The sequence below is a fragment of the Leuresthes tenuis genome, unplaced genomic scaffold (genome assembly GCF_036924035.1).
Source record: "Leuresthes tenuis unplaced genomic scaffold, fLeuTen1.0.hap1 SCAF_19, whole genome shotgun sequence".
In the NCBI taxonomy this organism is placed as follows: Eukaryota; Metazoa; Chordata; class Actinopteri; order Atheriniformes; family Atherinopsidae; genus Leuresthes; species Leuresthes tenuis.
This window is the reverse complement of record NW_027325373.1, coordinates 8696654-8715705: the sequence shown is the minus strand read 5'-3', so window position 1 is coordinate 8715705 and position 19052 is coordinate 8696654. Positions and strand designations below refer to the sequence as shown.

Sequence of the window (19052 nt, the reverse complement as noted above, 5' to 3'; positions counted from 1 at the left end):
AAAGAACATCTCAGTAAGTCACATATAAACCCCCCTATCGCTCCTAAGTTACACTGTATGACATTTATTGATGGTGTGCCATATTTAGTTATCTCAAGGACTGCATTACAAAAGCAGCCAATAAACTTAGTTCCTCTCACATCCACACTAGGAAGATGGGTTCTCTTAGGTGTGCACCACCTGACTTTACCATTTTTCTGGACTGACTGACTGATCTAAAATGAATCTGGTAAATGTTTACAATTATTAACAAAAGATGTATATTATTCAATTTTTCTTTTCACAGAGGAAGATAAGAGTGAGAATACTGAGCTGTGCAATGCATTATCCTCACAATGTTTTCCTGGTGATTATATCCTCATGTATTTGGCATATTTGGACTTTCCTTTTATATCGAGTAAGATCTGTTGAATGTATTAGTGTAATGAGGAGAACAAAATCTCAGCCTTTCATGGATATGCGCTTTTATCACTTAAAGAAACACATCGGTGCTGAAATGCGCATTTAATTGGGTGTCAGTATGTTCCTAAGTGTTTCCTCGCAATTCCCTCACAACTTCAATGGCACCAGTTAGTTGCAGGAAAGGAATAATAAATGCCTTAAACACAAAGAAAATCATTAAGAAATGGAGATGTGATAGCTTCAGCAGTAGATGAGATGGATAAGGTTAATTTGTATATGTGGGCGCGCCTGCCGAGGCATTCATTATGCATGTCTTTGCAGTCCAGTCAGGAGGCTTTGGTACAGTAAAGAAGAGCTGTGAATCACTAGGGACAGTTTACTTAGATTAAGAGGACTGTCTATCAAAGCAGACACAAATGTTAAGATGCTGGCATATGGGTGCGTGAATGTGGGCTGGCAAGGAGGCGTGTGCGTGTTTGTGTATCTGCTGTGTTAGTCAAGTCTTAAACCTGCAATTCAACTAGATGTTATAGAAGCAACTAACAGTGATTCTGAGCAAAAACACACTATATTTTCTTTGTTGAAAACTGACTGAAACCACTCTTTTACGTATAACATACTGGAATGTCTCAGTGGTGTGCTGCAATGTCATCTTCAGGTCAGCCCAACTAGAACTAATAAGGATTCTTTGACATGAGGGCATTTCATGTGGGTGGACAGTCACCATATTGGGGTCTTGAACTTGGATCCTCCAGCTGAACTTACTTGCTTGTCACTTAGATACCATGATGTCCTAAGTTTTAAACTGAAAAAAAGTTTTCTTGTTGTTTATTCCTCTTTACTTTACATTTTAAAAAGCCATATTATGGTTTTTATGTTTTCCTCTTACTTTCTGTGTGTCATCTGGCTTTTTCTGGATGTAATGGTTTTGGCACATTACACGGTAAGCCCAAAGTCTACACCAAAGGGAGTAATGATGTCCCACAGAAGATATTACCTCCTACACCTCCAAATATGCCTTGTCAGGGTTTACTGCGTAAAGGTTGCAAACTTACTATGGATATTAAAGCATATAAACCTTTTTTTTCGACAATCATCAGCCTATAATGTTAATGTAGACACATTAAGAAATCTAGAATTAGACACTTTATTAGTGATAGCCTTTCCCCTGTTTTTTAGAGTAAGCGAAAAAAAAAAAAAGATTAAAACAAGTTTAAAAAAACTGGCCCAATTTTATCATGGTAGCAATTTCATAAAGCAGCTTTAGCAGCAGCAGTGATCAATCAGCAGCACATCATTAATTTTCCAACATCATATCACAGTATATAGTTAGACCGCAGTAACAATGGAGCAATCTCTTAATTACCGTCTTTAAGACTTTTCTCTATCTGATAAATCATGATAAAAGTCCAAAGAAATTAATTTATGGAGTTCTCAAGCCCAATTCAAATGATCTCACAGATGTTTAGATCAAGTTAGAAGAAAACTCATAATTAGCTCAACGGAAGTAAGAGAATCCAAGTTCAAAGTAAAAGCACAAAGTAAAATAGACCGTAAAGAAATAGGCTGAAAATGATTTAATACCTTATCATGCAAATCAAATGTGAGTGAGGGTCATATGTAAACCAGTACTTAGTTTGCAAGACATTTCTGAATATTCTTATTACTGAAACACTCAAATTCATCTAACATGTTGTGACTGAGCTGTTTTATAGATTTAGACTAAATGATCAAATGATGGCTGTCTTTCTTTGTGTCAATCACAGACTTGAAATGTGTCTTCAGAGAGTTTATGAAGAACAAACCAGTAAAGATATAGTCTGGTGAGGCAGGTGCAGATTATAATCCCTGTAGTTATCTCTGTCATCAGCGAGTCCATGACCCACATAGTTTGTGATGATAAAACAAAACATTTCTGGGACTCGTTTTCTGAATACCAGCTACATTAAAGGCTTGACCTTTTACCAAAATCACCATAAATGTTGTTATCTGGCAACCCACGTCATTACTCAGAGGCTTTATCGGGGATATGTTTCACATTAAGGGATTTGATTTAGTTTAGTTTAATCCCACGTGTCATTTAGTTTACATGTTGTATGTTTTTTTTTTCTGTAACGACAATATTTTATTTTGGTGATTCTTTCCGGAAATTGTATAGATTATTACACCGGGCTTGAGGCTCTAGTGCGCGACAGTGATCGCACGCAGCTGGTAGCAGCTGCTTTCATTTGCAGGAGACTCAAAGACTGAGCGCGGAGCTCGCGTTTAGAGATCCCACCTCTGACGGACTTGACATTAGAGAAGAATTGTGTCCCTCACAAGAGGCCCTCGGGTGTTCAGATAGAAGTTTTGCGTGGATGAAAGTACTCAAATGGTCTTAACTGTTTCTACTGGCGCTAGTTTACATGTGTTTTATGTGTTTACGCGCAACAGTGAGGTAGACTTATTCGGGCAGGTTTCACGGTGTCGGCGTGTGATTTATCCCGTGGATGTGGTGGTCGGGGTAGATGTCTGAGCCTTGCAGGATCGGCATGTCATAGGGCATCATGATTTCTTTGTTTTTCCACAAGTGGATGAGGAATACCTCCCCTGACATGATGATGCTGCTGGTGCCGATATTGTGTCTATTGCCCCTGGCTGGAGGGGCTCCCTCTCTGACTACCGAGCAGCTGGACATGGGGGTGGTAAGTTTTTTTCCTTTATTTTTATTTTTTTTTATTTTTCCTTATTTTTTTTTTTACCTTTTCCACCTACTTACAGAAAAACGACGCTCGGAAGTTTTCCAACCTCATCGCAGTTTTCTCTGCCCCTCTGTTAACACTCAGCCGGCAGGCTTCATCTCCTGTCTTCTTGGGGCTTTTCTTGAACGTCCAGCGAAGAGCGAGTGTCCCTCTACATACTTGCTCTGAATTTTAACACCGCTCTGCAGACCAGTTCACAGGCAGAGTGGCGGTGTCGCGTACGAACGCCAATATTAAACATGTATATGGACCTTATTCTCACGTGGGAATAATCTCCTTGAAACAAATAAATGATAACAATCGAGTTGTTTGTGTAAATAAATTCATGTGATGAGGCTTGTTCTGTCCTTCTCAGTATTCTTCCACGTTATAGGGAGACTCGTTCCATGTAGGATATGTTACTTTATATGCTGCTTTTTTTTTTTTACAACGTCTGAAAGCGTTTAGAACCGACCATCCAGTACTTTAGTGTATAACAGAAATGAATGAATTCACAAAATAGCCAGCGCCGTCACTGGAAAGTACTAACAAATCATTTGAGCTGTGTCTGCTTTTGTAAAGAAATGACAGTCTTTATTTATACCCAGGTTTTTTTTCTCCAAAAATCATTCGCATACTGGATGCGTTGTGTTTCGTGCATATGCGTGGGATATGTGATGCCGTCTGAAATCCTTGCTGCACTTGCTTTACGTGATGGATCATCACAGTACAGCAGCATGCACGACATAGAGTGAGGATGGCTGTTTCAAACTAGTTTTAAAGATGTGTCTGAGCTCAGTGTGTGATTGGGCATCTGTAGTGATTTTTATTTTTTATGGACAGTACCATGTGTATGCAGCATTTTCACACAATAAGAATCAGTTCGTGATTTGTAGGTGACTTTCCCTCAACTGAATTTTTCTTTAACTGCACTCCTCAGGGCAGCATTGGTTTTTGCAGCTGCTACTCCCTAGTTTAGTCTCTCTGTGTCACTTTCTTGGTGTCCAAACTCTTCTTTTTGACCCCTACAGTTAGGGTTTCCATTTTATTCTGAGAGACTCAAACAAGTGAAATGAAAGTGAACCTTTGCTATTTCTCTACCTATTCTTTGCTTCAAGTTTAATTTTTACCATGAATGGACAAGCTCAACCAATTACAGTACAATTTAGGCTTCCAACAGTAAAGGAAGTTCTATAATAGATGAAAATGTAAATGGAAGACGCCTTACAGACTTACATTGCTCACATATTCTCACAAAACTGACTTAGAGACATGATGTGTTGCACCGTAATACCTATAGGTTTTTCACCATGACCTCTATATGCTTTTTCTGATGTGGAGCTTTGGCCATGATCAATTGTAGCCTTGAAGCAACCAATAACATAAACAGGACAGCTCTCTGACCCTTTAACTTAAGCATTATGGCTTGTTTTACTCTCTGGTTGCAACATGAAGCTATGCTGCTACTTCCTGAGCATATAGTATTGAGAAAATAAATTTGATACCAAAGAAATACCAATGGTAATGTACGTCTTCTTTTGTGTGATCTGGCAATTTTTCATGTTTTTTTTTTTTTTCTCTATTTATTAATTTTTTTTCAGAACTCCGATCCCCTTTGACTCTTACATAATAGGCAAAAGGTAAAGAAACCATTAACTTCAGTTGGAAAGCAGCAATGCAAAGCTGACAATGGTCATTGAGCATATTAGTGACAGCGGCTGTGTGTAAATGCTCAGCAATATTCCGATGTTGAACTGATTAAGACTTGCTTGTAAACAACATTTTCTGATCACCTTAATCAGAAGAACGTGTTGCTTTTGAGAAAACGATAATCGAATGTAGTTCTGTGAAGTATGCCGATCTTGCGGTCATTATGTAGACATGCATTCCCCTTAATTGTAATTTCTCTGATTAAAACTCATGCACTCATCTCTACGGTTGTCAGGTCTGCTTATTCTAAGCAACTTTGGGTTTCTTTTTAAAGTGCCTCATCACTTGTTTTGGGCTTGTTTTAATAGATTGGGTTGAATGTTTTTATCAAATGATTTGGCAATACCAGCTGCAGCAGCAGCGTGTACAGAATGGGATGGCTGCAGGTACAAAAAAAAAAAAAAAAGATGGATATTATGGAGACTTTGGATGAGCATAAATACCACAGCCGCATTGAAGACAGCAAGGTTCTTTAAAGCCTGAACCGTGGCTGTGCACTGCAAACCAAGATGCAAAAACACCTTTAAACAGTCTCAAAGATGTACCTAATGTATACTGAAATGTTCAGGTTTGAAGGCCAAACAGAAAGGTAAATGTAGAGGGGAAGTTGCTGACATCATCCCGGACAAGTGTTCCCCTTGATATGCAGAACGCTGCTTTTTGTAGTCAGATTGAGTAAGACAGTTCCAACCATATTCTTCCACGGGGGCGAGTGTGTCAATATCCTGCAGAAGACAAGGATGCAGTGACAATAAAAAGAATTTAGAAATATTCACTCAGCAGGCAGTTGTCCTTGTGAGAAATGTTCAGAGTGCTGAAACTGTTCCAAAGGTGTAAGGGACCAGCGCACAGGATGGCATGTTGGCACAAGAGGCAACTGATTCATCTGTAAGAAAGACAGTTGTTTTTGTTTTTTTTAAGGTGACATCATTTCTGCCTGTGTTTGGATGTATTTGAAGTATTGACAAAAGAGCAGAAGACAATATACAAACAACCATAAAACAGTTTGAAGCAGCAAATGTCATCAGCAACACTCCCAGTTGCTGAGAATCTGCCAGACAGTCTCTTGCTAACACACATTTAAATGTTTTGCAGATTTTACTCCGAGGAGCTGTTTAGTTAAAATCTGTGCAAAGTCTGCTCTATATGATGCAGACATTTTGGTCACATTCACCCCCTCATGATAACATCTTGAAAAAGTCTTTGCCACAGTGCATGTATGAAAACAGCTGAACATTAATATTGGACATTGCTGTCTTTGCTATTTAATTCCTGTTCACTTAAGAACACCAGAACAGCAGCAGTTTTATGCAGTAACTCTTGCACAAACTTCTCTGGAGAATTGGATGTGAAAAGACATGAGAAACACAGCAGTGTCACCAGATGAGAAGCTGTTACCATAGGAGAGATAATAGTAGTCAAAGTGGAAGCTATCCTGCATCTGAAGACGGAGCTGTGTGATCCACTGAGCCTCTCTGCAGCCTGAAGTCTGAGGGGCTTTACTCTTTTGTGAAATCTGGTGTGCTTTGCTCCAGTAAATTAAAAATAACATTTACAGTTTTGTGAATATATCCATATATGTTTGGACCTGATGTAAACATTTATTCGGGCAGATGTCAGGCAGTACACTCAATATTTAAAATAGAAATGACCCTTTTCTTGATATGAAGCTACATTTTCCCCAGCTTCTGTGCTGAAGAAACCCTTTCAAACCGTATTTTGTCCACAGGCAAGTAGAGGCTGCAGGTTAGCCTGCTCAATGTTTTAATAAACGATGCTAATAGCATCTACCAAAATCTTGTTTGGTTTCATCAAATTTTGTATTTCATCTGCACTTCAAGCTAGTTCCAGAAAAACTTTTCTGACTCTCATCAATGTTTGCAGATGGTTGACGGTTACAACTGACACATCTCAATTTCTACTTAAGGCTTCTAAATTTGCTCAAGTCTTATATCTAGAAGAATTGCAGATCCACTCTGTAATCCATTTTTGTCCTGTTCAGGGTTGCAGGGGAAATAAGTGTCGCCGCTGGGCATGAGACAGGTCTTACCCTGGATAGATTGCCAGTTCATCACAAGAGTCGCATACAATAGGAGCCGATAATCATGCATGGGTACCCATGCATTTAATTCAGAATCACCAGTTCAACATGCAAATCTTTGGACTGAGGAAGGAAAGTGGAGCTCCTATAGGAAACCCACATGGTCCCGGGCAAAACCGATCTGAGATTTAAACCATTAGTCTTTTTAAATCAAATAGTCTTTTACGCTAAGAAAAGTTCCTATGTGAGTGAATTGTTTCGGAAGTACCTATACAGTCATGATAAGTGCTAGTTAGATTCTATGAATGGAAACAAAATGAGATCACTGCTTCCTTTGTAATCTTTATTTGGACATAAAAAAACACTGGACCATACTTGATGAACTGAGAAAAGATTGTTTTGTCCTGCAATTTCTTGAGCCGCCTCCGACCACAATATAGGTTGTCTTTTCCTAACTTCTCATGCATTTCTCCCCCCATTTTTTTCTTAACGACACATCGTTTTCTAATGACGTCAGGAAGGAGTTCTAAGGAAAAACGCAGGAGGTCATTTTTTTGGTGTATTTCACCACATTCTTGCTATATAGCAACACAGCTGACCACTGTCCTACCATGCTGCTCAGATTACCAGATGTAGGGACATTTATAAATATACAAATCTAATTTTCTAACTTGATTAAATTTTTTTTCAGTTACGCTCACCTTCTCTGTTGTCTGGCAAGTTCAAAACGCTGCTGTGTTGATTTGTTCTACTCTTTGTATAGCCTCAGATCACACAGGGAAGTGTTTCAGAAATAAAGCACCTTTTTTTTTCATCCATGACGAAATCACATTTCCGGGGAAATTAGTTACTTGGTGAATCAGCTTCCGGTTGTTCTCTCATAAGAAGGTTGGTAAACAAAAAAAAAAACAATTTGACTGATCGGCTTCTGTATTGGTTCTGGTGGTTATTTTGTTGTTATAAGTTATATTTTACTGCACAGATTATTGTATTTTGGAATCTCTGCCTCAGACTTCCTGTTTGACGTTTGTACTTGACTCGTCCTCCATCAAAAATAAACTCGGAGACTATTTTAAGAGAAGCAAAGAGTCTCTTCTGGATTCTTCTGATACTGATCGTCTTGAGCAGCGGCTGTGGGCCATGCTACAGCCTGAATGTGACTGAGCCATCTGTGATGGAATCCAAGGGTAAGAGTGCTGCGTGAACTGCTGGTGCTATTGACAAAGAGACTTACCAACTTGAAGAAAACACGTATTCCCTAGCATTGTGTTATGTACTCTGTAATGTATTTCTCTCTTGACCATACACTTTCAAAAAAGTGGGAATAGCTGAAAACTATTTCTCTCTAGTCTTATGATCCACCCTTAAAGTAAAATGTGGGAACCTCCTGTGCCCAGAAACCACAAAGACATGAAAGTGCCTTTCAAGTTTATTGTTTTGAAGCCAGCTAGACCGTTTCTTAGAAGTAACCAGGTGGAAGAGATTTTTTTCTGCAAGTCCAGGACATGTTATGCTTCTAGTTTTTTGGGGTGCTAAGAAAGTAGTTGCAACAGAATTTTTTTCCTCTGTTGTCTTGTGAAGTCGTGGGGATAGTCCCTGTGTAGAAGCTCCAAGTAAAAGGTGCCGTCTCCTCTATCTGCTCATGTGACTCCTTCCCTCTGAAGATCAGGGAACAGCTAAATTAAACTTTACATTTTTGTAACTTTTACAATAAGATGAATGGTTAGATAGTTATAAATTTGACCATATTGCGGAGTGCAAATTGAGCCTGTTGGCACAAAGATTACTCTTGATTCTGTTCCCAGTTATAGGAGAAAGCATGTGTGAAGTAGAGCTCGATATTGAACTGTGTAGAGGGATTATACATCTGATAATGTAGAGGGACATGCTTATAGACTTGTCTGCTATATTCAGTGTAAAAAGAAACAAAGCTCTGTGTTTGATCAGAAACAGCAGTCAGTCTAAACAATCTAATCTAACTACTACTACTTGCTCATCATGAAAGGCTGAGAGCAAATCGGAGCAGACAGCTCAGATGATTATTAGTTGGTTGGTGACTGATTTCCTGTCACTGGGGAGCCAGAGGACACGCAGTGAATATCTTTCTATGCCACTGGAAAAAGCCATAAAGCACAGATATTATCAGATGATTGAACAAATCATTCGCTTTCACCAGCTGATGTATTATTGTGTGCATTGTAAGCATGAGTTGACTCAAGACAGAGAAACAACCATAGAAAAATTTGTCATCCGTTGGCTACTATCGCACTATCGAGTTCCATTACAGTTGGCACTTAGTTAACATTATAAGTCCTTTTTATGGGGTGTGTCCTCCCAACAACCCCACTTTTGAGTTACTTTTGTAGCTCAGCCACTCACTCAAGCACAGATCAGACATGTTCATTACACAGCTAAGCTACTATAGAGCTTTATATATTACTGCATGGCTCTGACTTGTAATTTCAGCACTCGAGGGAACTGAGTCATAACAAGTAAAATGTAATGTGCTCTGTGTTTTCTGCTCATTGTGTTATCTTCGTCTTGAGGGGCATTTTCTCCACTGAAACATAACCGAAAGCTTCCCATGAGAGCTATTCACCCTCAAACACAAGGCTTCCCTTTTGGTTAGGGGGCATGAGCTGGCCAGACTGGCAGCTGATGGTTGCTGTATATTCATTCACCTGTTGACTTTTGCTTTTTTTGAGGTTTTTTTTGTGTTGTTTTTTTTTAACAAAGAAACCCAAACATTACAAATTTAAGTGATGATATTAAAACCTTAAAAATGTGCAAGTGCGTGACAGGAAGGACAACCACACCCCGCTAAATCCATTTCTCACTTGTGTTTTGCTGTTTAATTTCTTAAATGAGAACGCCATCTGGCACCAATTATTCTGGGGCGGCAGGTTCCCTGCTTCTGCTCTCATACCTCCACCACTCACCCTTCCTCCCTCACTTAAAATGAAAATGATCAAGTCTTGGCAATTGCATATCAGAGCTATGATTTTTTTTTTTTTTTTATTAAAAAAAGGAATAACAATCTTATTATTTTGGGGAATTGTGTTTTAAGGATAAGGAACAAAGATGAAATACCTTAATTTGAACAAGCTTTTCTGATACATTTATAACCCAGCTTGGTTATTTTGCATGGTTAGAATTTGTAAGATGGTTGGAAAGAAAATCAAATGGATTCACTAATACCCATAATACGTTTTGTAATGAGGTCAGTTATTTGCGGAACAGTGACAGATGCAGAATAGTGAGTAAAGGAGCGTTGTCCTCCGAAACAAAGTTGTAGCTTCAAATATGTTCATGCAAGAAGATCCACTCACAATGCTGTTTGAATCCCAACTCATTTTCTTTCAAGTGCCATTAATCCTCCACCCTGCAGCAGTGGCTTTTAATATGAAAAACCAGATGGAAAATGTTATTATTAATAATTCAGTTTTTGTTCAGAGGGGTATTCAGGCAAACAATCTGGCCACCAATGGTACCACCACCCTCGTTAGCACCTCATTTCCCTTAAATTTGCGTACATTTCCTCAATCTTGAATTCTTCCTCTTCTCTCTCTCACTCTGCCTCTATAGAAATAGACTTTCTTCTTTGCTGCCTACCAGTAAATCATGATTCCTTGTGGCGCTGAAAGAGAAAACCAGATGCAGTGAGAGTCGAGGATTAATCCACTGAAATGAGTGAGAGTCAAGAGAATCTATAAGCGCGAGTGCTAAACAGTGAAAGAAAAAAAATACTATACTAAAAAAAAGTACTTACATTTCCCTTGTCTGACATTCTGCCACTGAAAGTTGAAACTTACCTCTCTTTTGAGGTAACGATGAAGTCCAACGATGAACGGGCCAAAGTTGGGAAAATGGTTCAATGAAAAGTGCTTGGTACACGCTCACACACGCTCACACACGCTCACACACACAGAGTCATTTGCTAACTCTTGCTAAAGCATGAAGCTCAGATATACAGTTAATCCACTGGACTCCTACATTAATTTAGGCTGGGGTTGATGGAAGATGCTTCTTGCTCAGCACAGATGACAACCGAACATTTACAAATACCGTTATTATGGAAAAATATTAGATGATGGCCCTTTGTTCGCAAGAGGCTGTTTTTGAGCTGGCAGTGTCTGTTGTCCTACAAATCCAGTGAAGATCAATATTTAAATCCTTGTCCTTGTAATTTCTTTCTTACTGATCAGTCAGAATAAATGGCAGAACCTCTGATACAAACACTTTTTGTAACAAAAAGAAAAATGGCGGAGGAGAGATCTAGGCAAAATGGGTTTTGTAACCTAGCAACAGTAAGAACTGCCCCAAAAATGGGGTCATGCGCACAAAAACCTGTGGACACTCAAAACTCGGTCCTGTGGACCTTCAAGTAACTCTCTGTAGCTTAGTCCTAGTTCAGGATATATATAAACGTACATCCCTTTTGATGAACTATCATAAATGATTAAACATGAAAAAAGAAAAGCACTTTGAACACTAATTTTCACCTAAATCTGTTACACTGCTCAGCCTGGATCATTAGCCCTGATGTCCTACTTCCACCAACGAGTGTGACCTCCTGTGTGTAGAAATGCATCATGGGACTCGTATTTGGGGCGAGGAGATTATTTCAGGAACAGTGTCATGTGAGAGATGATTTGAATGTTGAAGGGATATTATTTCTCCATAAAGATTGACAGAAAATGATTGTTCAGCACGTTACATCTGGCACATTCTCAGCTATACAGGAAGAAGAAACTGAGTCCTTCAATCAACTCGTATCTTGTCTGTCACCTCGGCCGTGTTAAGCATTAAAGCTCGCAGAGACATGAGGATTTCTGGGAGTACTGTCAGCATTATTGAGTAGCTGATGATTTTCTCAGAAATCGGTTCAAAAAGGATCCCAAGAGGTCTGACACCTCATTGGGTTCTGTTGTAGGATGATGGTGTGGCACTGATGCGTAGCAGTTGTGAGACTTCATGCTATGATCACATCAATTTGGCAGCACACATCCAAACTTAACCATTTGCTATTCTCATGCTGATTCATGAGTCAATGTCATCTTGTAAGATTTCTGGTCACATTCTCAGCTTACTCTATATGAACTATAATTCTTGATGCTTGCAAAAATGGGGAAAGGCTTCCATACATCCATTTTCTTTGCCTGCTGTATTCGGTTCAGGGTCGGGAGGGACTGGAGATTAGCCCAGCTGCCACGGGGTGAGTGACATGCATGACAAACAACCACACTGCTCACAAACCGTATCCATGTTTTTGGACTGTGAGAGAGAGTCGGAGTACCTGCTGTGAACCCACGCATGCACAGTGGGAACGTGAAAACGGAGGAGATTTCTTGGTATGTCTCAGGTCATTGTCTTGTTGAAACGTGAACCTTCCTCGCACTTAACACAACCATTTTTTCACCATTCATCTTTTCTTCTATTCTAAGTAATTTCAAGTCCTCTCTGCATAAAACATTAGCTCAGAATGACGCTGCCATCACCATGTTTGACAACAGGGATGGTGTTAATGAGTTTATGTAAACCAAAGCCGTGTGCTGGAAGGTTTTCTTAATTCTTCTCAGCTTGGATTTCTGTCTTTTACCACCTGCTCTCACAATGTGTATGTTCTTCTCCTACCTGTTATTTCCAGATTTCTGACCATTGCTTCCTGCTCCTGTCAGATAAATTGTGTCAGGATACCAATGCCTGTATAGCATGTAATGCATAACTGAATGGGTGGACATTACCCATTAACTTTTGTTCTATTTGTTGGTCATTCCGACAGATTAATCTAGCTTCCCCTTTATATTGTAAATTTAAACTTTTATCTTCTTCTCAACTTTATTTGTTAATTCAAACATTGTGGTTCAAAGTAGCTTAGTACAGCAGCTGTTGTCACATTGAGACATGCAGTTTATTTTCTAACCGAACCCTATTGCTTGCTGCATTATTAAAACTGTCTACTCCTGCAAGCTTTGTCCTGCATGATCTCAATTTCAATGCAGCCCTCTAATGCATACACAGGTGGTGCTAAAAAAGTATTTGTTTTATCACTTCAGAGGATTCTGCAGCTTATGACAGCCATTCAGGTGCCTTTTAGCAAACTCCCAGCAGGAACTCTTGTATATTTTAGCAAGGAATGGGTTCAATGAAAATGGGTTCTGACTATTCTACCAAACAGGCCTGATTTGTGGATTGTTGTGCTAATGGGAACTCATCCCTGATGGCTCAGTTTGACTTTGCAGCCAAATGTAGGAAGTATATTGGAATTTCCAAACATCCTCCCTTTCATAATGATGGAGAATTTTTGAACATTTTCAATTTTGTAAGTGTAATGTTGTCCTTACTCAGATCTGTTCCATAACCCAATTCTGCATGACTGGAGGCTTCATGGCTTGGTTTCCTCTTTGACATATACCCTCAACTTTGAGACCTTTTATTGGCAGGTATGTGCCTTGTTAATTATGTCCAGATATTTTATTTAGAGAAAGATGTGCTTAAGTAAAGTTGGAAGGAAAGGACCACTGAGAGAAGCAGAATAACGCCCCAGAACTCATTTGTAATGGTCTGAAACTAATCAATTTTATTTTGTTCAGGAATTCAAAACTTCTGTTCAAGACTGAATGTACTGTTGTCATGCTTTACTTGTGCTGTTTGTCAAAGAGCACAAGTAAAACATGGCTAGGAGCCGGCTGCAATGATTTTACCCTCTGAGGCTAAAAAACATAAGTGATCCGTAACTTGGTACTCTGCCTCAATGCCCCCTGGTCACAGATGAAGCTCCTGAGACACATTTCTGCTAACAGGCTGCTGATGCAGCACGGCCTAGGAAACCAAGTTGGGATTTAATACCATGAATATGCGTATCAAATCAAGCATGTAAAATGATCAATTTACCCCGCAAGTTAGTTTCACTCAATTGTACCTTAATTTGTACTCAGACTGTAAACGTCAGTGTAATTATTACATTCACATTAAGCTTTTCTATATTTTAGTATTTTGTATCTCTTTGTTTCAACAGCCTTTATGTGTGCTTGCATTTCAACTTCTGTTTCATCTCGAAGCACTACATTTATTGCTGATGTGTTTACTAGAAGCAGAAATGCTTTCTTTCCAGCATTTGGTGACATTTGAGAGAAATCTTTTTTTTACTTGTATGTCAAGTTGATTGTTGGTACACAGCGCTCAGCAAAAAGAAACTGTCAATGATAACTCGCTTTACAAGTGTGTGTTTCTGTCTGCTCAAAGTTATCTGTTGACATTTTCCAAAATATCGCATTCAAAGAAACAAAAAGAGCACCCGTATTAATATTTAGGCTTGTCTTTAATTCCAGGCAGAACAGCACATGATGATGTCAGTATTTTCTTGAAATTGGATGGAACATATTATGCAAAAAATATCAAGTTTAGTATGTGGCCAAATTTATAGACTCAAGTATGTGTTTGATTATATTATTTAATTTAAATATTGCTAATTTTGGATACATTTCTGAATTAAAAGGGGAATCAATTATTGTGTTATTTTTTTGCATTTGGATTAATAATCATACATGACAAAAAAAAAGTGATACTTTCATAAACTGAACTGCAGTTCATGATACTTTACAGACGTGTATTCAGCAGCACAAAGTGAAAAAAGGACTGTTGAACTAAATAGTAGTTTTTAGTGCAACAGTTCCAAACCCTTTCAGCCATGATGTTACTGTATGACACTTTACATCATGTTTGATGTGATGCAACAACATTTTAGGGAGAAAAGGCAAAAATGCACACAACTGATGAGGCCCATTAATCCATTGTCTGGTGCATAAATAGGCAGAATACAGAGATGTGAGAAAGTGTCCATGCAGCCTGCTGTCATTTGCATTTGATTTAATCAAAATAAATGGTACAGAGCATAATGGTACAGTGCTAAGTTTCAAATAAGGGGCAGAATATTTGTCAGCATCTCTGTCCTGCTGGCTTTAGATGCCTGAGGGGATTTAATGAACTTATTTTATAAATGTAAAGCAGATGTGACAATAGACAAAGCATAATAATGGACACCTACAGACTGAAATACCAACACTGTTGCTTTAATCAGATTAAAGCTTGACTTTTTTTATTTGAATGCACATGATTCTAGAAATGGTAGAATTAAAACAGTTCATTTACATTGTAAGCCTCATTTCATCTTGTGTTTGTATTTACCACAAGTACTTAGCTCTCGTAAAAAAATTGATTGGTTTTGGTAGAGACAATGGATCAAGCTGTGTAAACGGTTTAACAGGAGTTACTGTTTTTGCTCAAATGAACATCATCCTCTTCTGCTGCTGGCTCATTCTGTTTTCATCACTTTCTGTAACTGGCTCAGTTTTTTTTTGCCAAGAAAACACTAACAATTCCATGTGGCCATTATATTCTAACTGAGGCACTGCGTACCATTCTCGTCACTTATCGGATCAAAGATTTGGTTGCCAATGCTATTTATAGGATTGGAATTGTGATTGTCTTTGGAATTGTGTTGCTTTGCATGATAAAGTTAAGATAATCCTGAAATCCTCTACACCACCAAATATTTCCCTGTAGATGAGAGATGTTGTGTCAAGTCTAGAGAAGATCAAATGCACACTTCTGGGATCTTGGGACAAATTTCACTCCTCTAGGAATGCAGCTTTGTCTTATCTTGATGAATTAAAATCCCTCCCAGTCACTGATGATAGTGAAATGATGAGAGATGATGACATGCACTGACACAGCCCAGCATTGTGTATAGAGAATTTTCTTTCTTTCTAAGAGCTGTTATGGAAATCTAAAGTGTAAGTTGTTGACTAAACATTAGAAATTAAATTGGCTCCTTTGGATTTTCAGAAATGCTTCCTGTGATTGCTGAATGTATAACACTCCCTCTTTTTGTGTGTGAATTTGTGAACCGACTGTGTCCAGTCCAGTTCAGGCTTTACCAAACTTGTGTGTGATGGAAGGAATTACAGCAGATTAAGGCAGCTGTTGTATTTCTTCGGATGTTTTTACCTACCGTGACCATTATTATTATTATATTTTGTTGTAGTTCTTTGTTATGTTGAAAGATGCTACTCGGGATTGATGAGATGGGACGAATGGGATGGGAGTTGTGCTCATGCTCTCTGAAATGACACTTGTATTGTTTTATCGTTTCTATGTTTGTCACTCGTCCTTTCTTTTGAATAGAAATAAGAAAAGTTATAGCATGTTCCTGACCCCAGTGGTAAACTCAAGGAAACCGAAAATAATGGGAGAACTTCACTGTAGCTCACTGTCAGAAAATATCTGTATTGGAATAAATGATTTTGATTGTGTGTTGGGGATAAAAAGACTGTCTTTTTCTGCTCTGCAGCAGAATGCTGATTGATGTTTTCCAACTCTGACAATTTGGCAGAAGAGTGATGGGGAGGCCTAGCTTTTGGTTTATTTTATATCAAAGCGAAAGGCAAAAAGAGGGCTTGCAGTGTGCTTTGGAACTGACCCTCGATAGTGCATGTTCTCAATGTGAGCTGCATTTACTCTTCTCATCTAAGTTAAATTAAGAAAGAGAGGGAAAGGCAGACCTAGAAACAATTTCCACAACAGGAAGATTTTTAGTGTTTGGCCAGCATCTGTGAGTAATGTGTTTATTAGAATTATAATAAGAATTGGATGCAATAAGCATTAAGGCGTAAAGATCTGTCTCTGCCATGAAGAGTGGGATCACTTTGTCCCATCGCACAGCACACAGCCACATTAGTTGGGAGAGTGAATGCTACATCCAATATTGTATCTCGAGATGCTTATTAGCTCAGCAATTATTCACTGGCTAATTTGAAGCTTGCAGTGGCTTTTTTTCTCTCTCCAACTCATGAGAGACAAACAAAAAGTTATTTCTCAATATGTCTCACACTTAGTGACAATTAAACTAATTAGATATCCTCCCAAGGAACAAATAATTAGGTGATCAGATGTTTTTTTTGTTTGTTTTTTTTCATACTATGAACTCCTTGAAACTGATTACTAAAGAACAGAAGTGGGTAGCAGCTTGTACACTTGTAGATGGAATATATGACTGTGATGTTGGTCAACAGGGACAGTTGACCAACATTACAGTCCGGTTATTGTGTGTTAACAGGAGCAAAACAAAAAATCAAATGATTAGAAGAACGATGATAGCAGGCCAGCTAGGAAGCCTTTGGATATTGCAAATAAAAGTACATCTGAGACCTACTGCTATATAAAGAATCACTTTATAACTCATCCAATGGAACTGAGTTTCAAGTGATTTGGTGCACTTCTGATAAAATAAAATGCTCTCATTCTTATTTTAGAAGTGTGGAAAATGATAGCTCCATCAGAATTGATAAGGTGGAGAAAACCTTTCAAACTGAGCTCAAAAAGTTCCCCAAGCACCAGCTGCCGTCCTAACAGCCAACTACCTGCTCAGTCTGTGCTGTTATTTTTGCATCAAGATGAAAATATGTGTCGCAGAAGGAGCAGAACAAAGTTATTATCTGAAGTAATTTGATGATTTTAAAGCAGTTTAGTTTAACCAAGTTTTTTTGAGACTGTTTCTAGAGTTATGTAATCATTTTAATTATGTTTACTGAATTTAAAGTTAAGTTGACCCCAGCTTAGTCTGAGAGTATGACTTCCCCCAGACCAACCTTTTGAGATTTTATAATCATCAAAATGGATGCATTTTACAAATTGAAATATAAACGGGAAGTTGGTTAGAAGCCATGCAGGGTGCAAACTCTTTTGCGAAAAGATCAGATATTTCAGCTATCCAACCAGCAGTCGCATCACAACATCGCACATTTCTACCCGGTGCTGAAGGGTTTGTCAGTGCAAAGCAGAAAACGGTCAAGTGTCTGAGCAGCTCAGAGTCTTTGTCTTGTTGAATATTCACACAGTTGGAGAATATGCTGACTTTTAACATGCGACCTAAAACTGTAGCATTCCAAAATGAAAATGCAAGCTGATTCCTGTAGTTTTTCATCAATGCAGTTGAACATGGAGCACAATAGTGAAACGATAGTGCTTCTTGGGCACACTTCAATGAACATAATCAAATTTTAATGTACCCAGGTAATAACACATTATTTTCGGAAATAGACATTGCTTTAGTTCACCCACTGTGGTCTTTCAATTTAAAAGAAATCTAACCATGTAACTCAATTTATGATTGTGTATTGATTTTATTTGGACTGGTGTTTTGTATCGTACTACACAGTAGCATGTAGAGCCACTGAGCTGAAGGAACTGCAGAAGTGAAAGGACTACAGATGTAAGCTTATTGCAGAATATTGACAAATGTAACTTTCTGGTGTAATTTTTTATATTACCAAAAACACAGCTTTGTGTTGTCTTTTGCTTTAGTTTTATGAGGAAAAAGAACCCAAAAAGCAATCCTTTTTCAAAAAGCTTGTGGCAGCGGCCATACATGTTGGACATTATTCCTTTTAAAGGTTCATCTGATTTGAAAGAAAAGCCCTCAAAAATGCCCTCAAACATTGACCAGTCATTTAAAAGACAACTTTATACCATGTGTCACAGTTTATTTTCTTGTCTATATCAAAGGGTGGTTTCTGGAGGGTGTTAGAGTTTTTAATGCATATTTAATGCATGTTGAATCAGAATAAAGGTGTAGCTTTACATCACAGCAGAAACTAACAGATACTGTTTATTACTGTGGTTGCTTAAAGCTGTTCTGTTGTTTGAAGTACTGCTGAGATTGAAAAGAACTCTGTTATACTTCTCAGATCTCGATCAGCATCCTCACACATGTCTAGTGTTCTTATCACATTTTGTTGACATGATATAAAACAGTCATTATCTTCCAGGACTGTAGGGTTCTTTCTCTCTTTTTATCTGGCTTTCTCCGTCTTTGTTCTAGGAGTACAGACTCTGTTTGAATCTTTCCTTTTTTTTTTTTTCCAACTGTGCGTTATCAGGCAGATTTAGTTAAATAAGGCGTTTCTGACTAAGCTGATATTAGGCAGTTCTATGTTTTATGTTTTTGGCTGTTTTTGTTGTTGAATTAATTTGATAATTCTGTTAAGGTTGATAAGAGGAAGTAGTAGAGACATTCAAGCAAACTCATTCATAAAATGCCAGTGTTATTTGTATTGATATTTAAGGAATACAGTTTTATAATATTGTAGGTTGACAGTTGTGTCCTGGTTGTACATGTT

General features: G+C 38.3%; 1 protein-coding gene across 1 annotated transcript in view; it reads left to right on the top strand.

The window, feature by feature from the left end:
* The first annotated feature begins 2695 nt into the window (after positions 1 to 2695).
* The window catches only part of LOC140277401 (matrix metalloproteinase-17-like), an 86560-nt gene continuing 70203 nt past the window's right edge, over positions 2696 to 19052 (top strand). Inside the window, exon 1 of the mRNA XM_072372404.1 lies at positions 2696 to 3086. Coding sequence (XP_072228505.1) covers positions 2949 to 3086 — 138 coding nt within the window. The 5' untranslated portion in view covers positions 2696 to 2948. The remainder of the gene's footprint in view (positions 3087 to 19052) is intronic.